This window comes from Protopterus annectens, chromosome 2.part0, assembly GCF_019279795.1.
Source record: "Protopterus annectens isolate FY-2018-M chromosome 2.part0, PAN1.0, whole genome shotgun sequence".
Classification (NCBI taxonomy): domain Eukaryota; kingdom Metazoa; phylum Chordata; order Ceratodontiformes; family Protopteridae; genus Protopterus; species Protopterus annectens.
In genome coordinates, this window is record NC_056728.1 from 767520562 (window position 1) to 767546747 (window position 26186).

The 26186-nt window shown below is 35.5% G+C and overlaps 1 protein-coding gene across 1 annotated transcript in view; it reads right to left on the minus strand.

Annotated features, from left to right (window-relative positions):
* The window catches only part of GLIS3 (GLIS family zinc finger 3), a 1687591-nt gene that overhangs the window by 1108414 nt on the left and 552991 nt on the right, over nt 1–26186 (minus strand). The window contains exon 4 of the mRNA XM_044061079.1: nt 23222–24356. Within this exon, the coding sequence (XP_043917014.1) occupies nt 23222–24356 (1135 nt within the window). The remainder of the gene's footprint in view (nt 1–23221; nt 24357–26186) is intronic.

Below are 26186 nucleotides of genomic sequence, written 5' to 3' on the forward strand. Positions count from 1 at the left end.
TCAAAGTTCTGGATTTGACATTTCTTTGGGAGTTATTTCTCTGGTCAAAAGAGTGTAGACAAAATACTAGAAAAAATAGCTAAAATGTACATAGGAAGACAACCCTTAAACATGAAGATATGAAAGCAATGTGCATTAATCAAGTAAAGATTCTGCAATGTATCCTAATTCATTGACTGTATATAGGATTTCTGCATACATTTAGGATGCCTACTGAATAAAATGTATACTTAGCTTGAAATTGTTATATCTAGCATAGTTCACCAACAGCTGGATGCTGTTTGATGTTAACAATAAAACCAAACTAAGTTTCTAACAGAGCCAAGGTCTTATGCATTAAGTTAATAATGATATCTGGAAAATGGTTTTCTTGGTGCATTAGTCTCAGTGTGGAAAAGCTCTTCTTTTTTTTCAGGAAATTGGGGCTTTCATGAATGTTAGCAAATAGTATTTGGTAAAATAAGCTTGAAAATGCATTTCAAAAACTGTATTAGTTCTTGTAGTGTATCATAACAGTACATAGGTTTAGTGTAATGAGATGTTATATTGTGTAAGATTTCAGAAGCATACTTTCTTAATGTGGAAGAAATTACATTTCATTTAACAAACTAAATAACTTAGCCGGCCGTTCCTAAAATTACAAAATGATTTTCAATTATAGTTACCGTGGTTGTATAAATCTAAATTGTAAATGGATTTTGTTAATTCCTTGAAAATGCATTTTCCTGAAAATGCTACAACTGTCTTGGGGGTTTGTGTATCAAGTAAATTAATATTTCAAATTCAGTAGTGCTGGAACAGTTCGGAAAAAATATGCATTTTTAAATAACTGTTTCTTTTTATATGTATTGCATTGTAGAACTTATTATAACCCTAAAAATAATCTATTAAAACTATGAACATATTTAGAATAACCTAAATTTAATTTACATAAGACAACATAAATGAAATCTGGAGAGTAGAAAACCAGTCAGCTCATTTGATTGTTTTCTTTTCATAATGTATTATTATACTAACATACTTCTGTTAGGATAGGCAGTATGAATATGTGCAATGATATGCAATAATAAAAACATGGAAAGGAATCACCTGTATGACTGCTGAGTGAGTAAGCGTGTGCAAGAGCCTCAAAAGAATTTTTGTGTGTGTGTGTGTGTGTGTGTGTGTGTGTGTGTGTGTGTGTATGTGCATGCGCAGGCACGCTTGCCTGTGTGCGTGTGTATGTATGATAAGGTAAAATCAGATCGCTTGTTTTTCTAAATTTATTTCAGGCAGATACAACTATAAATATGATTGCAATCTATGCGTGTCTGTGTATGTGCATGTGTTCACGTGAGAGAGTGCATGTACATTATATATACTAATGCACGGGTTTTAGTTTGTATAACTTCATAGATCACAAAACCTGTGAACACACATACCAATGGGAAAAACTAAGTGACAAATCAATTTACAACACATGCAAAGGAAATAAAGCCCATCAATTATTGCAGTAACTAATGTATGCCCACAACAGCTCACCTACAAGTATTCACATGCTATTTACTCTTGACACACTTACTTGCTGTCACTTGCTTCAAAAGGTAACTGATGTATGTTGTAGTAACCTATTTCTTTCTTTCTTTCTTTCTTTATTTATTTTATATTTGTTGACAGGGTTTGTCCGACTGGGCTACAAATGCCCATTTTCAGAGGAGGCCCGAGGAGAAAAGCTCCAACAGAAAATAGAAATTTTACATATTAAATGTTGTTGTTGTCTTTTGGCTTTTCCCAGTTAGGGGTCGCCACAGCGGAACTCTGGTCTGCTAGTGATTTGCAGTAGATTTTCATGAACGCCGAGGTGCCAGCTCGACATTCAACCTTCAGCGAAGGCACGCCCATTCACGCATGTCTTTCAGAGGCCACTCGACCTCGGGGAGGACATGCAGACTCCACACAGAAGGCACTCCCCACACTCTAGCCAAGAATCGAATGGGAGAACCTCTTGCTGTGAGGCAACAACGCTACCACTGCACCACCGCAGTAGAAATACATTCATCAGTACCACAGATTACTGCATTACAGTGCCACACATTACATTCATCAGTACCACACATTATTGCATTACAGTGTCATACATTAAACTGTGGCAAGTGAAATACATAGAAATACATTCATCAGGATACATTCATAATTTCATATTATATACATAATAGTGCAATAGTTACATAGCTGAAATATTTTACTAGTTATGTTTGTACAGTGATGTACCAAGAGGAGAAGATAAAGTAGTAAGTTTGTTTATTGAAAGGAAGGAAGAGAGAAGAGAAGTAGAAGGTTATAGGGGAGTGTTTACAGGGGATAATTACATTGTAGTGGTTTTGAATTGATTGGGATGTTCAAGGGATTTTATATCTAGTGGTAGGCTATTCCAGGCCTTGGAAGGGTTAAAGCTATAGACTAGGTGACCCATTTTGGTCCTTGGTTTGTAGATTTTTAGTAGGCCTTGTTCAGAACTGCAGAGTAATCTAGTGGGTAGGTAATGAGAGATTAGAGATGAGATAGTTGGACAGAAAGAGGGTTTGTTGAGAATGGAATGAATAATCTGAAACTGATTATACCGAAGCAGGTTAGGTAATTCTAACCAATTTAGTTCTTTTAGTGAGAGACAGTGATGGGATTTGTATGAATGTTGGGCAGCAAATCTAGCAATCCTGTTATAAGTTGTTTCTAACTTGTTTAGTAGTCCAGTGTTGAGGCTGGTGAGAATTTGGGAGCTATAGTGTAAAGTGGGCAAGAGGTAGGCATTTGCAAGGGTTAGTTTTGCTGTTCTGGTAAAATATTTTATGTTTCTGTAGAGGGGACCTAGCTTGAGATGTGTTTTTCGGATACAATTATTGACGTGTAAATCAAAGGTTAGTCTATCATCAATAGTGGAAGTTAAAAAAGGGTGAATGTGAGGTGGAGCTCAAGGAAGAGTTAAGACAGGCACTGGGAGGCAGTGAAAAGTTACCGAATAGCTGGGTAACTACAGCAGAGCTAGTAAGGGAGACAGCTAGAAAGGTGCTTGGTGTGACATCTGGACAGAAGAAGGAGGACAAGGAGACCTGGTGGTGGAATGAGGAAGTACAGGAGAGTATACAGAGGAAGAGGCTGGCAAAGAAGTGGGATTGTCAAAGAGATGAAGAAAGAAGACAAGAGTATAAGGAGATGAGGCGCATGGCAAAGAGAGAGTTGGTAAAGGCTAAGGATAAGGCATATAGAGAGTTGTATGAGAGACTGGACACTAAAGATGGAGAAAAGGACCTGTACCGATTGGCCAGATAGAGGGACAGAGCTGGGAAAGATGTGCAGCAGGTAAGGGTGATAAAGGACAGTGAGGGAAACGTACTCACAATTGAGAAGAGTGTGTTGAGTAGATGGAAAGAGTACTTTGAAGGGCTGATGAATGAAGAGAATGAGAGAGAGAGAAGGTTGGATGATGTGGGGATAGTGAATCAGGAAGTGAAACAGATTAGCAAGGAGGAAGTAAGGACAGCTATGAAGAGGATGAAGAATGGAAAAGCTGTTGGTCCAGATGACATATCAGTGGAAGCATGGAGGTGCTTAGGAGAAATGGCAGTGGAATTTTTAACCAGATTGCTTAATGAAATTTTGGAAAGTCAGGGGATGCCCGAGGAGTGGAGAAAAAGTGTTTTGGTACCTATCTTTAAGAATAAGGGTGATGTGTAGAGCTGCAGTAACTACAGAGGGATAAAATTGATCAGTCACAGCTTGAAGTTATGGGAAAGAGCAGTGGAAGCTAGGTTAAGAAGGGAGGTGATGATTAGTGATCAGCAGTATGGTTTTATGCCAGGAAAGAGCACTACAGATGCAATGTTTGCTCTGAGAGTGTTGCTGGACAAATACAGAGAAGGTCAGAAGGAGTTGCATTGTGTCTTTGTGGACTTAGAGAAAGCATATGACAGGGTGCCTACAGTGGAGTTGTGGTATTGTATGAGGAAGTCGGGAGTGGCAGAGAAGTATGTAAGAGTGGTACAGGATATGTATGAGGGTAGTGTGACATTGGTCAGGACTGCGGTGGGAGTGACAGATATGTTTAAGGTGGAGGTGGAATTACATCAAGGATCAGCTCTGAGCCTTTTCTTATTTGCAGTGGTGATGGACAGGTTGACAGATGAGATCAGACAGGAGGCCCCGTGAACTATGATGTTTGCAGATGACATTTTATATGTAGTGAGAGTAGGGACCAGGTTGAGGAGACCCTGGAGAGGTGGAGATATGCTTTAGAGAGGAGAGGAATGAAGGTCAGCAGGGCTAAAATGGAATATATGTGTGTAAATGAGAGGGAGAGTAGAGGAATGGTGAGGATGCAGGGAGTAGTGTTGGTAAAGGTGGATGAGTTTAAGTACTTGGGATCAACAGTTCAGAGTAATGGTGAGTGTGGAAGAGAGGTGAAGAAGAGAGTACAGGCAGGGTGGAATGGGTGGAGAAGAGTGTCAGGAGTGATTTGTGACAGACGGGTACCAGTAAGAGTGAAAGGGAAGGTCTACAAGAGGGTAATGAGACCAGCTATGTTATATGGGTTGGAGACAGTGGCATTGACAAAAAGGCAGGAGTTTGAGCTGGATGTGGCAGAGTTAAAGATGTTAAGATTTCCACTGCGTGAGACTAGGATGGACAGGATTAAGAATCAGTATATTAGAGGGTCAGCTCAGGTTGGACAGTTTGGAGACAAAACAAGAGAGGCAAGATTGCATTGGTTTGGGCATGTGCTGAGGAGGGATGCTGGGTATATTGGGAAAAGGATGCTAAGGATGGAGCTGCCAGGTAAGGGGAAATGAAGAAGGCCTAAGATAAGGTTTATGGATGTGGTGAGAGAGGACATGCAGGCGGTTGGTGTGAAAGAGCATGATGCAGAGGACAGGAAGAAATGGAAACAGATGATCTGCTGTGGCGACCCCTAACGGGAACAGCCGAAAGAAGATGATGATGATGATGAGTCTATCATCAATAGTAACACCTACGAGTTTTGTACTGGTGTCCACCTGTATTTGAGTATTATTTTGTGACAGTATGGAGAAGGAAGACTTTAAGTGGTTAAGGTTTTTAGGGAGAAAGAGTAGTAATTTGGTTTTCTTTGGATTAAGGATAAGTTGGCTTTCAGACAGCCAGATTTCTACAGAGTTAAAAGAGGACTGTGTGTCTGATTTTAGTTGGGTTGGTTATTCAGCAATAGTGATAAGTGTAGAATCATCTGCGTATTGCATCAGTGAGGATCCAGGACAGGAAGAGTAGAGAAGGTTGGTAAAGATGTTAAAAAGAAGGGGCCCAAGGATGGAACCTTTTAACAGGAAGAAGAGGGGAGAAAGCTGAGAGCCATTTGACTGATTGGAGTCTATCAGAGAGATAGTTAAACCAAGATATGGTGAATGGAGAGAAGGGTAAGTTTGCTAGTTTAAGGAGAAGAAGTTTATGAGAGACTGTATCAAAGCCTTTAGAGAGGTCAATGAAGAGACAGGAAATAAGTGTGTTACTGTCTCTAGCTAGTGATACAGAGTTTAGGAAAGACAGGAGAGCTGTTGTAGTACTGTGTATGGGATGAAAGCCATGTTGGATAGGTGTGAGTAGATTTTCTTGCTGAAGGTAGTGTAAGACTTGATTGTGTATACATTTTTCCAGAATTTTGGAGAGTGGTGAGAGTATGGCTATGGGTCTAAAATTAGTTATATCTGTAGAGTTTCCTCCTTTGTGTATTGGAAGGGTGTAAAATTGCTTCCAGATGGAAGGGACTGTAGATTCTGTAATAGAGTGATTTATTAGAATAGAAACTGGGAAAGCAAGAACATCAGCAGCAATCTGAAGGAATGCAGAGGGAATGTTGTCTATGGATGTGGAGCAAGGTTTTAATTTAGATAGTAGGGTTTTAATATAGTATGTGGAGACAGGTTTGAGGGAGAAGGTAGTGGTAGGGTTACTACTGATAGAAGAGTTTGAGCTATTAGGTCTATTATTGTTGGTGGGATGGCTTGTGTCTTGATTTAGTAATTTGGATATTGAGTCTATAAAGTAGTTGTTAAATATGGAGGTAGTTTCCTCATGTATTTTGTCAGGAGGAGGGTTAGGGGAGGCTTGCGTATCTGGGTGCAGTATTTGATTTAAAGAGTGCCAGAACATTTTAGGGTTGGATTTAAAGTAGAAGATTGATTATTATAGAAGTTTTTCTTATCTTTATTTATGTGACTTTTGACAAGATTTCAAATTTCTTTATATTTCTGGAGGTCTGGTTGATGTTTAGTTTTTGTCCAAATTTTCCATGCTCTGTCTTTATTTTTTAGTAGTACATGTGTGTTTACGGTCAGCCATGGGGCTATGTTAGACTTTATGCTGACTGTTCTAAGGGGTGCCACAGAATTTAAAATACTAAGGAAAGTGGAGTTAAAAAAGTGGACAGTTTCATCTAAAGGGAGTAGTTTTAAGGGATTCCAGTTCACTTTTGATAGTTAAGATTTGAAAGTTTCAGGATTAAAGTTTATTAGTTGTCGGTGCTTGATAAACCTTTGAGGTTTAGCTTGATGGGATGTGTATCTTAGTATTTTTACTGGACAATGATCACTTAGGGAATTTGGTAGCATTTCAGGGTTATGGTATTTGGAAGGGTGAGAGACAAGAATCCAGTCAAGAAGAGATGAGGCTGCATGGGAGTTATTGAAATAAGTGGGATCAGAGATTAGTTGAGTAAAGCCATAGAGATTAAGGTGTTGCAAGGAGTTTTGAGAGGAGAGAGAGCGCCAGTTAATGTTGACATCCCCAAGAATGATAGTTTCATTTGGGATGTGTTGGGAGATATGAGCAAGCATATTTTCCAGTAGGGGGATATTATCACCTGGTGGAATGTAAATTGCTACAATGGTGATAGATGAATGACGGTAGAGTTAGAAATGGTAAGGTGGTTAGAATGTAGGATAGCAAAGCCTCCACCTTTCCTTTTTGGTCGATCTAGATGGTGTATGCTATAGCCAGAGGGCAAGATCTCTATTTCTTGGTGTTGGGATTTCAACCAGGTTTCAGTCAGAACAAGGATATCAGGAGTATGGTGGGAGATCCAAGCATGTAGTTCACTTACTTTGTTCAGAATACTCCTAGTGTTTATTGAATAGAAGGAAAGATGTTTGTTTGGGAGATTATTAACTTTGTGGTTAGGAGGGCTAGCAGTGGAGTGTGTTGGACCAGGGTTGGGATGAATGTCTCCAGCTAAGAGAGTGTTTTTGTGGAGGTAGATCAGTCTGAGCATATTAGCAGTGGGGGTGTAGTATTTGGTTTTGTGTTTGGTATCCTACAAATTCAATAGCCCTCCAGGAAGCCAGGTCTATCCCTAAAACACCCTTCCCCTCCATCCTGAGCCTATCCCTAAAGCATCCCTCTCCATCGGCCTAAAAATGCCTTTCTGCTTCCCTAACCCTAAGACTCCCTTCTTACTCCCTAAGATTGTCTTCCTGTTCTCTAACCCTAAAATTCCATTCTTACTCTCTATTCCTAAACTCCCTTCCTGTTCTCTAACCCTAAAATACCCCCTCCTGCTCTCCAAACCTATGACCCCTTTCTGACCATTGCGCTAGTCTATACTCCCGCCATGGCTGATCCACTTGTCTCATCTGAACTTGAATAATGCCTTTAGGTAAGCTGTGGCAGCTGCTAGCCTGAACTCTTACCTGAGTTTATGAAGTGAGAGACAGCCTACCTGAGCTACAACATGCTCGAGTCCCTAGCTTCAAGACAGTAGCATCTGAGACCTTGGGATCAAGTGCTTGTAGAACTCCCCATCCACAACCTCTCAAAAGTCAACCGTTAAACATCTGTTAAAACAATCCTTGCCATTTTACTGGTATATCTGTTGTGCTCAATATGTTTTTTTTTTTTGTTACAGTTTCAGAGGAGAAGATAATTTTTTCTCTTTTTTCTTCTTTATTGTGCTTCTCATATTTTGAAATATTTTTTTTTACCTTCTCAAATTTGAGTTGGGGGTCAGCAGTTTGTGGAACTGTACAGGGTACCTCGATATTCTAGCTATGGTTCTGGGTGAGACTCAGACTATCTAGAGTTTCCACTTTTATGACATATGTCATACACTTCATCCCCAAACCAGCAATCTAGCTGGAACTAAAATGTAGATAATACCATTGTTTGTCCTGCAAGTGTGACGGAACAATAAATCTTACATGTCCTACACTTCACAGTTGAGTCCACTTCAGGAAAAATACATCTAACAATTCTTACAGGAAAAGATAGGGAGGATACCATCACAGAATTCTATAACAGTCACCCAACATGATAGTATATTTATTTTTGAGAATTTAACATTTTTATACTAACTTAACTCTTTTTGTTGCCCTTTATTGCCCCCAGCTTGTTGTCAAATTTCTCTTACCTGAAGAAATTACTGTTGTCAGTTTTAGATGCAACATTTAATCTCCTTTTGGTTATATTCATTTTACATTTCTGCATGTATAATATCTGTGCTTTTTTCACTATAACTAATATTCTGACATAAGTGCTCAACTACAGAGGTGAAGAAATCTTCCAACTACTGACTTTTTTCTTCCTGCTTACTTCATAGTTCTCAACCTTCCATAGCCAAAATGAGGAACACTATCCTTCATAATGTGGAACAAATGGGCAAAATGTGGAACACATACTAATGGCTTACTAACAACTTCAGCTAGGAAGGTCATAGGATGATTAAAATATGTTGGTTTTACTTAAAAAAAAGATCCTTTAATGAATTAATATGATTAATTTCTATTTACCATGGATTTCACTTAAAAAAATTCCTAACACTGAATGTGTGACAGACTTTTTCAATGTTGAACTTTGAGGATCTTCAAGGAACATGAACTTTTTAAGACCCCAAATGAGGTGCGTTCCTCATAATGAGGTACACTTGAGAGGTATGGCTTACTTTGTTTAATGCATCATGCATATTTCTAGTAACTTAGGCCATTGCTCCATACCAAAGCTAGTGCCTTAATCCTACCAGTTAACAATGGATGCTCTCAATTCTTATGAATTTATATTTCTCTAATTGTAAACCGCAGTTGTAGAGTTTCTTTTTGGTTTATTTTAGTAGTGTTAGGAATGCTGGAGCATATTCAAGGCATTTGAATAAGCAAGAAGGAAGGTGACTAGCTGACAACAGTTTGGTTTCATAAACTGAATAAATTCACTTTCACAATGAGTCTCTGTAGAAGAGTTAATTCAATCTATTTATCAGTAATTAAAATCACTTATTTACTCTAAAAAGAAAAGATTATGACCCAAATACCTCCCTATGATTTTGATAATAGATAACAAATCTCACAATGGGAAAGTAACTAACCCTGCCATTTTAATGACTATGGTTACAGTATCCAGATTAGAAGAAACTAACAAACCAGCAATTTACTTGTGCAAAAATAAAGCCAATCTGCCATACATGTTTTACAGACTGGTTAATAATAAAATGTTTTTGTAACCAGACTGCATAATATGTAACATATAAGATTCAATTAAGTCTATAATTTTGTAGTGGTTTACATATACCTGGACCTATAACTAATCTTTTTTATTTAGACTTCTAGCATCAATGAAGTAAACCTTCACAGGCTGACCAGATCCCATAATTTTATTACATAATTTTATTTTTCTGAAAAAAGCATCTGTCAATAAATACAGCTTTTCTGAGAATAATTTATTATCTTAGTGAAACAGATACTATGAGCAGCTGTTTCTTCTTACTTGGTTATGATTGTAAACAACTGCTCAGGCAATACATACAGAATAAGTTATTAAAATACCTGGTCTTTGCATACTGACAGACAGCTGATGGGATAGAAAATTTTCACTCAGAATAATGGTACCTCCCTTATTTAAGTAGGTGTTAATATTCTCAGCTGATTTGTACTTATGTGCCCTAGGCCATAGGAATATATACACAGAGGAATTATTCTCAGGTCATTTGTCTCTGCATGAATAATGACTGAGTGATATTTACATCTGCGGATTATATGTGTGTGTGTGTGTGTGTGTGTGTCAAATGTATTATATAAAATATGTAGGTACAATCACACACAAATGCGCATGCACATGCACACACACACACACACACACACACACACACACACACACACACACACACACAAACAAATCTATTTCTATACATATGCCTGTGTCTTTGAGTGTTCATGTATTCATACAGAAATATATTCTTAAACTGTGAAGTGTATTAAGTTTTGCTGTTGCTTGTCTTAATATTTGCCCATTACATGAGTCCCTGTTATCATTTAAAACTGATGCCTTTGTTTTATATGTCTGCATAAATACTAATTAAGAGAAAATTATTTTGAATAACATTAATTGAATTTTATTTATTTTGCATTTTAAATGGGAAAAAGTAATACATGTACACACACACACACACACACACACACACACACACACACACACACACACACACACACACACACACACACACACACACGACATGCAGGTGTGCTATTGCACCATGTAAATAAGACCTTAAATTAAAATGGATATTTTTTTAAAGCTGTATTACTGGTTGTTTTAGTATATGTACAGAAACAAAAATACATGCATAAAGTGCATAAAGTGCAATGTTGTCTAGGTGTTTCTAGGTGTTTTTTTTGTGTTTGTGTGTGTGTGTGTGTGTGTGTGTGTGTGTGTGTGTGTGTGTGTATATATATATTTTTTTTTAGAGAGAGCGAGAGAGAGATGATTATGTCATGAAAGGTAGAAAGTTCAAAAGATAAAATTACAAATGGTAGAACAAAACAGAGAGAATCACAAAACACTGATTTACTCATAAAAGTAAATCACAAAATATTGAATTTTATTTAGTCTAGTAGTGAATTTAGTCTCCCACTAAATAAACTATTTCAGTAAACACCAACTACAAAACTGAGATCAAGAGAAGAATTCCAATACCAATGAAACAAAACATCCGCCCTAGTCAGACTTTCCCAGTTAACAAATGTAAACTAACTAACTAACTAAATAAATAAACAAATAAATAAATAAATACATAATACATACTTTTGTATTGCCCATAAAGTGCCAAGTTCAAAAATGTCAGAAAAAATTAACACCTTTGGCAGTTATCTACAAATCTTTTATTTCACTGCTTAGAACTAGTGCCTCTCGGGTTAAAGCCTTCCAGGGTTTTAAAAAAATGCAAACTTAATCACTTTATTTATACAAAAAAGTCAGCCAATTCAATTGTTAGTACATTAATTAAAAAGTCAATGCAGTGAAATTCATTAAGAAGAAGGTTTTAATTTTGTTACAGTGGCTGTTATTAGTTTTTATTCCTCAAAAAGTCATGATTTGGGGATTCTTGCCTTAGGACATATGTTAGGTAATAACGGATTTGCCAAAGACATATTGGGATCAGTGAATTTTTGTTTCCATTATAATGCATAATATATTTTTTTATTTTAATGGTGATTTTTTGGGACAATTACAAGGTACAGCAATGGGGATGAAATTTGCTCCCCCTCCTGCTATTTATGGTAGTATTTGAGATGGATTATATTTATTAAGATGAATATTTTCAAAATAAGGTTATTTTGTATAAGAACTACTGTATATAGATGATTTGTCTTTTATAATTAAAGGTACACAGGCTATCTTCAGGAAAATTGAAATGGTTTGGGTATCACATATGAGTTTTAGTCAGATTGCATTCACTATTTAGATGTGAGTTTATATGTAAAGGCAATGGCATTTGTTCATCTTTTTATAGGAAGTCTACCTCTGCTAATACTTTTTTGCATGTTTGAAGTGTTCCCCCTGCCCCCAATTAATTGGCTCCCTTCCATAGATTCAACTTATTTCAAGCTAGATCTTTATGCTCAAGTGATCAGGATTTTCATGAAGCTGCTCAGGACACAGTAAGGAGATTATGTGCTGAGGAATATGATAGTATGCAGTTATCTTCATCTCTAAAAAAAATTGCAGCGAGAGTATAAATGAAAATAAGAAGTTTCTTGAAACATTGAGAAGATGATGAGGTTTATTTTGTAACACATCATTCCCCTTTTGTTGAAGGAGTATGATGAATTTTAATTAAACAAGGGAGATATGAGGTCCTTGTGACTATACGTCTCATATTGAAACGCAAACAACCACTTGTCTCCCACTTGATGTCATATCCAAAAGCGATCACTAAAATAACAGTACACCAAACATTTGATGGGGGTAGCAATTGGGGTGGTTTGTGTCCCCATCTTTGCTAATATTGTTTTAGCTGATTGGGAAGAGATTTTTGTTTTCAATTCAGAGTTTGCCAACTCATGGGTATGCTATGGACGTTTGGATGACCTGCTTATTTTTTGGTCAGATACTGATGATAGGTTAACTGACTTTTTTAACTTTATTAACAACATTACAGACTTCTTAAAATTCATGATTAAAAAGTCCAAAGTCAATATTTGCTGCTTGGATACAAAAAGTTTTGTTTACCATCACAATAAGGGTTTCATACCTAAGTTATCTCGGAAGCCCACTTACTCTTAACACCCTGCTCCATTATGGCAGCTGGCATGCATTACACTGGAAAAGAGCCCTAGTTAAAGGGCAGTTAATAAGGTTAGCCAGAATGGTGTCTGAGCTAAATGGCTTTTACCTAGAAGGAGAGAAGCCTAAGGTGATGTTACTTAATAGGGGTTACCCTATAAGCTTCTTGGATAGGATATATAAGAAGATTTACTACAAAAGAACTAACAAAACTTTTTAACCCCTACTAGGTACTGGTTTTCCTACTTGTTTAGGCAAGAACATGATTTCAAATAACCCTAAAAATTTAAAAAATGGTGTTATCATTACTTATAATATTGAGGCCAAAAATGTTAGAAACATTGTAGCCAATAACTGGAAAATATTTGATATAGAGGGAATGGACAAGGGTAAATTGGGAAAAGAACCTATTGTCATTTACAGGAGGACAGGAATTTTAAGAACTTTTTAGAATCTACAAACTTTGATGGTAACCAAAACAGCAGATATGGCCATATGACCAAATGACCAAATGTGGGAGATGTCCCCAGTGTAAATTTATTCTTGAGTGGGAATTTGTATACATCTATAGATATAGGAGAATTTTTTTGCCTGATCATATGTACCTGCAACACAAAAATGGCTGATATGTGGCAACCTGTCAAGATTGCCCCTGCTTTCATATATAAAAAACAGAAAGAAGACTAAAGGAGTGGGTATATGAGCATGGGATGGACATTAAAAACAAGAACCCATCCAGTGCCCTATACAGACATATTCAGAAGAGCCAAGGGCATAGTTTTAATTTTTTTTTTGTCACAACAGTTGTAGATCAGGATAAAAACAGAGGACTCATTAAGATTAGATTAGAAGTTAAACAAATTGAGTGTCAGATTAGAACTAATGCCACAGGACCCTGGGGGCTTAATGAATCCATTTCCCTTTCTAGTCTTCTTAAAATTAAGGCACTTAGTTATTAATTCTTATGTTTAAATATTATTGTAATTACAACTATTTATACATTTATGCATGCATATATTTATGTATTATAGGTTTTATGCAAGTAGAAAATGTTAAAATTCTTTCGAAGTTGACAAGGGGTTAAGGAATTTTCATTTGTGTTCTCTTTATAAAGATGATATGTGCACCTCTTTTTATGAACATTTTTATCATCCCATTTACTTTGTTAATTGATTTATTTGTCGACCAATTGGAACAATTATTAGTTGCACAGGAAGGCTTTAAATAGTTATTTGTTTAACCGATTCTATACTCTGATGAAGTCCAGACATTTTGTTGGATGAAAGTGCTAAGTTTTTAACATTTTATTTTAGATCAGTTAGTTGGTGTACTGTTGTTTTAGTGATCAATCTCTTTTGGATGTGGCATCAAGTGGGAGAGAATGAATGGTTTGTCTTTGCTTCATTTATCTAGTCTGTCATATTGAAACACCACAAGTATAAATGATTACATTATTCATTCTTTAGAAGAAAGGGGAACAGGCACAAGTTTGAGATATAGGAGATATTCAGTTTTGGCCTTTCTTTTTATAAAATAATACTGTATGTGTTAATGGTCATGCATTTAGAGGGCAGGCAACTAGGAATTGTTATCTAGAAGTGTTGTTTGGAATTTAATGCTCATGTGAAACATTTTACCTAGTTTAAACTTCTTGACAATTGAGAAAAAGAATTCAAGAAGATATTATTGTGTTGGTGTGGTTTGTTTTCATTTATATAAATGTATGATTGCATATATCGTAAGTGATGGTGTAATAAAAATGTTTCATTTATATAAATGTATGATTGCATATATCGCAAGTGATGGTTTAATAAAGATGTTTCTTCTTTACATAAAAGGGGTAGGAATTGAAAAATTTATGCAATGTTGATTAGGTTATACAACATACGGCAATATATGTAAAGTATAATCTTTGTTTATATTAATTTGTTAATGCAGTTTGATTACTTTTGTGTAAATGTAAATTTTCCTATGTCAGAAGTGATAATTCAACAAAGGTGTTAAAAAAAAGAAGATATTAGGGACATTTGTAATGGGATATCTTTCAGCCCAGATCAAAACCCTTATACTTTAAAGTTTTTATGTATACTTCTCAGTGTCATGCATTACTTTTGAATGACACAGAAGTTTTATTTAAGAAAGAAGCCTGGTTATTTTTTGTATTTTATACGTTACAACCAAAAGGAATTAATGATGAATTATTTATGAAATACTTATTATAATAATTGGAAAAGTATTTATTTAAGTAGCTTTTAAAGTCAGTATAAAAGAATGTGGGGTTTTAAAGATTTATTGAAACTAATTACTTTATTGATTGTTTAATTAATGGATTGAACATTTAATTGGCTATTTTTTGTTTGTATAAATAAAGTAATTATTTCATATTTTTTAGAACTTTGAAAGTCTTTCAGCTGAGGTACTTGTTTTAAGTGGTGAAATAAAAGATTTGTGTTACATGCCAAATGTGTTTGTTTTTTCTGAACCCTATCTGTACCCCTAACCCTAACTCTACACATTATGTTACTAAAGTCCTATTCCCTAACAGTAGCTCTATTCAACACAAAACACACACAGTGAAGAAAATGTGCTCAACACTGACTTTATCCCCTTAACAAACATATTCTACCCTAACCCATGAACAGTTACATATTCACAACTGCTATATGCATTCTTGCAGATCTTCACAACCACCACCTTTACATTCAAACATTAAATTTCCTGCACATTCCTGCTTGCCTACACTATATAAAACTAAACTCAAGCAACATGTGATTCACACAAATGAGCATTCACTCATTTGTGCATTCTATTTTATGCCCTCAAAAAATTATTTTCCCACCATGATTGATTATCATTATTATAATGAATCAGAATATAATTGAAAAGTGACTTCTATCGAAAATATATGAGTTACTTAAGAAATCAACAGTATGTCACAGAGAAAGCTATTGGTATTATTTTATACTTGTTAATAATAACTCATCAAGTGATAAAAAACTAATACTCCAATCATCAGAACAAATTACTTCATCACTAAGGTGGAGGATATTCTCTTGGAAGTTCTTACATAGAACCCTTATCACGCCACATAAAGTTGAACTGATGTTTAATAAAGACATAGGATGCTGGAGATGTAAACTAAATGTTAAAGCTGACTGGCAGCATATGTTTTACGATTGTATAAAACTTAAAACATATTGGGATAATATGAATTCTCTCCTACAGTCTATTTTGAATGATACATTTATGCTGACCAAATCTCTTATTTGATTTAATACACCTATTCCCACTTGTGTCACAAAAATAAAATACCCTCTTTTATGAGTATAACATTAGCAAGAAAAGTCATCACCATGAACTGGAAGAATCAGATCCTCCTACTATGAAGGAATTTGTACACTTAGCAACTCAAGTTTGTCATCCTGAACTTATCACGATCAAGACAAGAACGTCTAGAATCACCTCTTCATATAATATATGGTTGAAATTCAAAGAACTGCTGAATATACAGACTTTAATAAATTACTAACAACCACTCATCGCATTTCTTTTTCTGTTTAAAAAGTTTTATTTTGCTGTAGACACCATTGTAAATAGTTATTTTAGTTGTTTATTTTTGTTCTTTTAGATATATTTGTTTTATAATATTTATATTATCATATATTAATGTTTATTAAAAACTTCAATAAAAACAACTGAGAAAACAAATCCTTTCTACCAACAACACTTTTTTTCAATGATTTTATTAACTAAAACTGCTGTTTGTGTTCGATTGCTGACAATGTTTTATGATCATACATTATTTTTTGTTGATTACAAATTGTTTGCAGTTTCATTCAAAATATATTTATTTATGTGTGTATGCACAGCTGCACTTGTGTGTCTGTCTACAGGCTGTGCACATGTAAGCGTGAGAAATGATTTGTGCGTGTATGTGTGTGTGTGTGTGTGTGTGTGTGTGTGTGTGTGTGTGTTTGTGAGTGTGTACATGTATGGTAGCATGAGGATGTATGTGTAGCTATGCCAAGCCTTTGAAATAGTTATGAGTATTTTTTTTTAACTGCATTGTTGCTTACTATTTTTCTATTTACATGTGTGCATAAGCACTTACCTATGTGGAAAATGTTTGTAAATGAAATATATTTTGTTTTATTTATGTGGGATTTTAACCAAGTTGACCCATATATAGAAACATGCACTCATGCATGCACATGACCACACACACACACACACACACACACACACACACACACACACACACACACACACACACACACACACACACACAATATGAACATTTATAAATGTACCTAAGAAACATTTTCTGACAGAGGATATATATGTTTTTATTCTGTCATCACTCTCTTATTGTCATCAAGCTTTAAGCAGCACTATACCTACTTAACCAATAACTATAACTCTGACTTATTGGCACTAACACAGGAAAAAATATCCCATACTGTACACATAAAAAGTGTACACTCAGACCAGGAAATTAGCTATTAACATTTAAGTCACCATCTTGCACATTATAGGTAATATATAGGGTACATGACTACCTAAGAAAAACAGTATATTGAAACACATAATACAGAAAGCACAATGCTGAAATGTCGAAATGCTAAAATGTTAAAATGTTGAAATCAAAACACCTGCTCCCTTACACATAGTGGTAATTTCTGTATTTCACTATCAGGTGAATGATAGTGTTTGTTGACTTGAGTACATTCTGGTCCAGTATACATATGTTACACTTTTCTATTTACGGTTATTTAGAATTCAGCATTGTAAAGTTTCAACATTTTGACATTTCATGATTTTGCATTCAGTATTATGACTTTCAGTATACTACTATGTAACACCTCATCATGTACACACACACACACACACACACACACACACACACACACACACACACACACACAGACATATATATATATATATATATATATATATATATATATATATATATATATACATATATATATATATATATATATATATATATATAGTTATCTATAAAGTCTCTCTCTCTCTCTCTCTCTCTATATATATATATATATATATATATATATATATATATACATATATAAATCTAAATATATGTATATGTATACACATATGCATTTGTGTATGCACATTTTTTTTTTTTTTTTTTTTTTTATGATGGAGATTCCAAAAAAGTTTAACAGATTTACCCTAACCATTGTGACAGGTAGTCATATGTTTATACTAATATCTGAACATTGTAGGAGAACATAAGGAAAATCAACCATTTAGCAGAATAACACTGGGCAAAAAAAGTATATTTACAGACTCCATATATTACGTATAGTGCCATGAAAATATAACATAGTTTTACAGCCTCTAGTCTGTAATTCTGTAAACCTAACTGATCTTTCCAGTTAGAGGACATTTAGGTCTTGTAAGATTTAAACCTGATATAGACATGCAGTAAGGGTCATATTAGCATTAAATTCCACTGCCTGTTTAATATTAAGGCACTGTTTTTTTTTTTTCTAGCTCATTGTAGGACTGCTAGCATTTCTTACACAATGTTGCTTGGCAATGCACACTCTAAACGTATGTGTTCTTCACCTGTTTACATGTCAGGTTGTTTGACATACATTGCTAAATATAACTCACAAATACAGAGTTTACTGTTAAGTCACAACTTAATTCCTGTCCCCTACAGCATTAAAGAGTATTAAATAATTTTCAAAGGTATTTTCTGTCAGATGTTAGCTGATGTCTTCCAGAATACTAATCCTTGTGCTACTGTTTGCTGAAGTTTAAAAAAAAATGGCAATCAATGTGCTTATTTTTCTTTCTAAAATGTTCTGATTAATATATTATCATTAATTTATAATATAGAAATGAGGCTGAAACTTTAGAAATCTCCAAATTGTGTGCAGTAGAATAATGAAGAAAATGTATTTTAAAAGACAAACTGATGCCCAGATACATCAGAATAGAAAGCGAGAGACTCCATCAGAATAGAAAGCGAGAGACTCACACTCACACACACACATACACACACAGACAGAAAGAGACAGATAGAAGAAAAAAGGCAGATATGCCAAAGATACTGCACATGAAAAACATAAAACACAACTGAGAGACGTTCCACTTAGCATGGGTATGTTTCTAAACCATTATTTCTCATAAATCTTTGATGACCTTCAGTTCACTGACTGGATTATGCTTACTATCTAAAGTAAATGCAGACACATTTCATTCTAACTTTTTTTTACTGCATAGCAGAAAAAAATTACATTTTTAAATGTTGCAATACTTACCTGGGGCATGAAAATCATTCAAGCAAGCCATCTCAAGATTTATTATTTAAACTTTCTTTTCTGTCATCTATGAGAGATGATGGGGGCGGGAACACATCACATTAATCTAATATGCTACAGTCTTGACACAATGCTATAATTTTTGCTCATAGATTAACAATTGCCCTGCCTAGATTTGCTAATAAAGCCAGAAGTAAATATAAGTACAACAAATGCAATATTAAGAAATCAAGCAGAAACTCTTTGCTAATATTATAGTGGGTCTAGTTTTGCAAATTTTGTTTTGTATTAAATAAAAGAGTGGCCAGTCTCCCAATCTTTTATTGTTGGTGTTTAATGCTTGTGGGTTGAAAGTTTTGGGGGAGGAAGCAATAGTACTTTAAATAGATATGCAGAAAACTCACACTACTCCTGCCCTTAATTCTTAAATATTTGGGTTAATTAAGGTAGTTTTTATTTGAGTTTAGTAACATTAAGGTACCAAAGAAAAAAATGGAAAATCTTCTGAAGATGAATATTGTGAAGAATCTGTCTATGCCTTTTTTTAAATCAGTCCACATATCTGGTGTAGTGAATCTGGTGATCACAGCTGATCTATCATATTCTTTCACTCTATTTTGTACTGTGCAGCCCTGTAGCCTTAGGCCAGTGGGTTATGCTAAGGATATTTGACAACAAAAATGATGTTTGCATATTGATAGGCTATAATCAATTTGTTATCTTGAAAGAAACTGACTAAGGCAGCTTCAGCTACGAGTGGATGAAGTTTAACTTACCGAGGATTGGAATTCCCAGAAGGAATTCCTGCAAAAAAAGCCAAAAAACATGTTTTAAAGGGGTATTTTTTGCACGGGAGTGGACTAAGCCCCTTTCCCCTATATCCCCATTGTGAGTGAGGAGCAAGCTCTCACACTCCTGAACACACATATATCAACTCCATGGACACACCAACTCAAAAAGGGGGAAATTGCCCTAAAAAGGGCATCACTCCCAGAACAACTTTCTGACAGTGATTTTCTGTGGAGGAACTCAGATCATCGGTGGGTTGGAAATGATGACTAATTTTCAGTAATGCAGATTATTGTGTGATATCACAGAAAATAATGACTATAAAAACTTACACACACACACATACACACACTGTGTAAACACATTAGTACAGGTGATGCCTTACCTCTCAACCTCTTGACACAAAAATTCTCGACAAAAATATGGGGGGGCAAAGGCTCGACATCAGCACAGATTTTAAATATTGCTCTTATAAACTTAGAAAGTTAATAGAATAACAGGTTTTGCACTAACGCATTTTTCTGAAAGATATGAAGTTTGAAATGCAAATGTCTCATTATTTACTGACTTTAATCTTCCACGATTTGCCAGAATACTACAAACTATATGAGGAACAGAGGAAAAATATGAGGCAAAAAATCTATCTAGACATACAGAGAAATTCTGTACAGTTGAGAATTATACACAAGTAAGCAAAGCAGACAGCAGGCAAGTCTAAACAAACCAAACAAATATTACCTTAGGTAAAAGGCATTAAATGTAATTTACTACTGTTTGTCACAAGACAAAAAAAAAAAAAAAACACTCCAAACTACAGCCAGTCAGTGATAGCTTCAAAATGCACAATAGGAAAACACAGATGTGTAAGCTACAAGGTACTTTATAAAAAGTTGGTCACTTTCATCAACAAACATATTACACTTCCTCAGAGCTAACACACTCCAAATCAACCATGATGTTTAAATGTCCAAATTATAAGACTATTAAAGTTATGTGACTATTAAAATCATGTTACTGCATAACAAAATTATTTAATAATTTTAAAAACCATGTACTGACAGACTAAAACACAAACTATACTCTGAAAAGCCTCACCTCGGTGTGGGCTTCCAGGACACATTTAATGTTTAATTTTGAAAGCTCATTTAGTCCTGGAGTTATATCTGTTTTTAGCAATATTTGCCAAAGTAAGTCTTTCCTTTTCTATGCATTATCCAAATCTCCACCCCTCAGGTCCTTTATAACATGAGCAGCCACCCAAAATAGATTTTTTTTTAAATTAATAGATCCAAGTGAATGCATATAAAGGACATTTGTTTAATCTTTTTTATAGCATATGGGTGTGTTTATAAACACATTGTAACATTTTTCTAGTATTTTTTTCTGACATATAAACTTGTACATATAACAAATCCCAAGAATCTTTGATGTAGGAAAGATTATGGAATGATGCATTTTTTTAAAGTTTGGGTGCACCTATTTAATAGATGACAGTTTATTGAAATTATTAGAACACAAATGAGATGAGTTATTTTGTGTCAACATATCCAGATTTACCCAATATAAACAGAATTTACTCAAGTTTGCTTAGCCTAAATATCCTCCTGTCCCTAATCTTTACCCTAACCCTACGCATTACAATATTAAAAACCCTTTTCCTTAACCGTTCTAATATACAAGACAGAAAAACACAGAACACACCCAACAGCAAACTTAAACAACACTAAATATACCCCTTTACTTAACCCTTAACCCATGGATACTTGCACATTCATTTTCCTCCACACTCCTTTTTTAATTCAGCTTATTACATTTTTACAAATGTGCTTTCAGACAGTTGGGCATTCTGTATTTTGAATACTTGCAAACATCTTTCTATACTTTGAGCATTCTATATTTTGAATTGTTACTATATAATATTTGTGTATGTGTGTGTGTGTGTGTGTGTGTGTGTGTGTGTGTGTGTGTGTGTGTGTATGTGTCTGTCTGCATGTGTGCACATGCTTGAGTGCGTGCATTTATGTGTGTGTAGGTGCACACTGCATACATATTGGCCTGCTTATTAAATTATGTTTGCCATTTTATTGACTGAATATACAAACTCTCCAGTCATATTTTATCTATATCGCTGTAGTGCTGGAATGATTGGCAGTTTCATATTGTAAAGTAAAGGAGTACAAGATAGCATTTCAAGTAATACAAACCTTTTTTTTTTTGTCCCAGGCATTATAAAGCAAGCAAAACAAAAGCAATTAGGTCACACATGGTAAAACTGTTGGAAAGACTGTATGAGGGTATGCACTTTTGACAGTGAAGTTATATACTTCAAAGAATGCACTCTGGATGAAAACTTGCTTAATAGTAGTTAAAAAAGCCTTTAGGTTATAGTTGAGTGTGTCATGTATTAGGTTACAACAGCATTGCCTTAAATGCAGTGATATATCCAACATTCATTGAATGATTTGCCAATGGGAGACTATGCAATGTCCTCATCCTTATGTTACCTAAATAATATGCATGTTGAGATAACCAGCCTTTTGAGTTACATATTCCCAGGTGAGTAACGTATCGGAGATATTAATGTAAGCACCAAACCCAACAAATTCTGAATTTTCTAAAAGCAGTTGAATGTAACATACTCTGAGAATGCAAATTAAGTGTATGCAATACATCTCATTTCCCTGTAATGCTTACACATAATGGTAAAAACAAAGGCACATGTACAATCGCAGAAATTTATGACACTCAAACTTTGTAATGAATCTGCTCCTGGAAACATGCCAGACTATAACAGCCAATTGGATGGCATATGTTCTTGTTAACTTCTAATATAGCTGGAGGGTTAGCGTGTTTCTGTAACTTAAACTTATGCACATGTTTATGAAAATTCAGTTCTCACTTGGTTATGGAGACAGGGGGCTTATTGTGTTAGTTGCCAGTGATTACCTCCTTGCCTGGGGTTCCTGAAGGATGCCTCTTGGTGGGATACCACTTGGATACTACTGCGCTATAAAAGTATAGCAGTGCTCTCTTAACTAATGGTAAGCACCTTAGAATTTCTTTAATCAACAAAATGAGTATGGAATGCTGGGATATCTGCAGAAACAAAATGATTATCTGGTAGGTGTGAGGACCTGATATGATGCATTTCATTCTATTTTATAAATGCATAGTAGCTCAGAATGAATTCACATTATTCACTTTTATTTAACCCGTGTTCACTGAGAGCATTTGTGATCAAGTCACTTAAGCAGACATTGGTTGTGGGTAGTCCCTAAAAAAGGACTGTATATCCTATGACCATACATGGATAATTCATGGATATTATTGTTATTATTATTATTAAGATAAACAAGGACTGACACTTAAGGGACTGAAACACTTACATATTTTCCACATATTTCCACACACTTAATACTTGAACTTTGTTTTGGACTTTGGGAAGTAAGTAATGTTGCATAATTATGATGAAACAATAAAATGTTTCCAAATGCTACCTGCTTATGGTAGTGACATGACAAAAGCAAAATCACAAGGAAAAACTTCATCCATGCATTCATAAAATACCAGTATTTTGGACCTACCGTACACTTATTTGGTTTCTCTCCTGAATGTACCCTCATGTGTATTAAAAGTTTGTAACGTGCATTAAATGGTTTGTATCTTCTTGGACAACCTGACCAGAAACAAGTAAATTCCTCCCCCTTTCTCTGGTCTATATGCAGCTTTTCAATGTGCCTCACAAGTTCTTCCTGCTGGTCATACATCGCACTGCAGTCAATCCACCGACAGCAGTGTTTGCCATTAAAGTCATCTGCATCTTCCTCTTCCTCTAGTAAAGCACCATGGGTGGGAGATGCAATATGCTGATGTGTTGCTGTCATGTGTTCATGAGGCACAAGATGCTGGTGCGCATGGTAAGGAGGAGGTGGTCCATGTGGGGGCCGATGAGAAGGAGGAGGAGGAGGGGGAGGAAGAGCTGGCATGCTCAGTGCACTTGCTGCAAATGCATCCACTTGTTCATTTTTATACATTCCCATCTGCTGGCTCTCCACAGATGGCATACTTTGCTGAACTACCATGTTGTTTGTAACTGTCTCTTGTAAGCTGCTTTGCTCTAGCTGTTGCATCCGCTGATATTCTTCATTGTTGTTTTCACTGTACAGTGGAAGGGTAATTCCGCCATTTGCCATCAGAAGATTTCTTTGGGTGTTTGTTGTATTGCAGGATTGTGGTATGCAGCTGCCTCTTATTCCAAGAAAATGGCCATATACTTCAGGTTGTGGGGATGTGTTTGCGGGTGAGCCTCTGGACCCATTGATGTAGGCAACTAAAGATGTTGGTGAGGTACGAATAATTGTATTAAAGTCAATGCCTATGCCATCTGATAAAGGTGACAATGACAATGCTCGTTTCTTTGAACGAGCGGAATGGGACCTTGAAGATGGATGTTGACTGGGTATTGGAGAGTGACTACTGTCTGTCCCAAAAAGGTAAGAAGGTAATGAAGTGCCATTACTGTTATTAGACATTGCAGTTCCTGGAGGTATGCTCAAAACATCACCCTGGTCACTTCCATTTTGAGAACCTTGATTTAGTGGAAGTGATGGAAGAATTCTGTAACCATGGGGCCATTCTTGCTTTACACTGTGTGAGGTGGAGTGACTTTCTGTTAAACTAATAGTCATTGAAGCCACCGACTCACGTGACATGATAGACCTGAAAGTGAAAAATACAAATATTATTACCTTTGAAAAGGGTATGTGCCATATCACCAATATTATTTACAATGTTATTTTCCACTTAAAAGGTATGTGTAATATTCCAAACAGTCAGCCTTGGCTTTATGCCAAACTTATTTCACTACTTCACTGTTTAAAAGCATACAAGTTTGTGCATTTTAAATGCTACATGACTGGTTTATGACCAAAACTTGAAGGTGTTTTATTGAACTGTTACATGGTGTACTCTTATCCAGTTTTCTAATAATTAATAAAAAGAATACTACCATAATATGTGTTTTTGCTCCGTAGTCTTTACTATACACGTCATTTTATGGACACAATATTATATTCAGGTAGTAATGGAATATAATTTAATTGTCTTTTACTTTTTCCTGGTGAGGGTCATGTTGGCAGCTGACTAAGCAAAGAAGACTAAACTCCACAGATTCTAGCTCCTCCAGTGGAATCCTCAAGTTTTTTCAGGCTAGCCAAGTGATGTAGTCCATCCATCATGCCTTGTGTTGACACATGGACCTCCTTTTAATTTAGATTATACTGAGACAGCCTTTAGCAGAAGCTACCTTTGATGTATCCTGAGTTCACTCTGGGAGATGTAATGACCTGTGTCTCTAAGTCATCTACATACTAATTTTCTCTCCCCTTAATGGGTAGAACCATGCTAAGAAAGTTAATTTTCACAACTACTATTCAGTATCCTGTTCATTGGCCCACTACCCACCACTCATGGCCATATTAAGGCTGGAGACAAAGACTGACATCAAGACAGAATTCTTTGATAATTTAGCTCCCATGTCACCATCACAGATCTGCTCAGCACCTGTAAGACTCCAGCAGCTGACTAAATATGCCCACCAAAAGGCAGCTGTTACTCCCAATGTGAGTGGACAATATCTAGCTGTAGACTATAGGAAGAGCACAATTACACAATAAAACATCAGCCTCTTCCCCAAGAAACATTGATTTGTTTTTTAAGTCACAAGTACGCCACATCATAGAATGGAAGACATCCTAACACCGGTGATTGAGGAAAGTAGGTTTTTTGAGCTTTTTCACATGGATGTTTTGAGCAGACATACAGTATATGCAAATCTTCTCTTAACAATTATTCTTATTAACAAATGTATCTGTATGTGTTATGACCGATATTACAGTTGGATATCTTATCTGCGTAACTTACATTACTTTATGTACATTATACATCATTTTTGTTATTGCCAGTGTCAGTGGTGCAACAGATAGCACACTCATCTTTAATGCAAAAGCCTCAGGGTTCTATTCCCACACCAGGTAGATCATTGCTGATACCGCAACACAGCATAAAGGTAGAGCTGTACTTCTGAGTGTGTTGTCCTTCAGATGTGATGTTAAACCAAGGCCCTATCTGCTTGAGTTGGTGGTAGCTCATGTGGATATGAAGGATCCCATAGCACCCATCAAAAAGAGTAAGGGTCCTTTATTTATATACATAAATAACTCTTATTTTGCAAAATATTTACATATTTACAAGTGCACAAATCTCTCTCTATCTCTCTCTTTATACACACACACACACACACACACACACACACACACACACACACACACACACACACACAGATATATATATATATATATATATATATATATATATATATATATATATATACATATATACAAATCTGTTTACATAATCATACTAAATTGTCATCCTAGTTAGACCCCACTCCTTTTTCCATAACCACCATCTGATTTTACTTAGTGTTGCTGCTAAAATCCATTTACTATTAAACATAACTTAATTTATTCTTTCATTCCATATAACCCA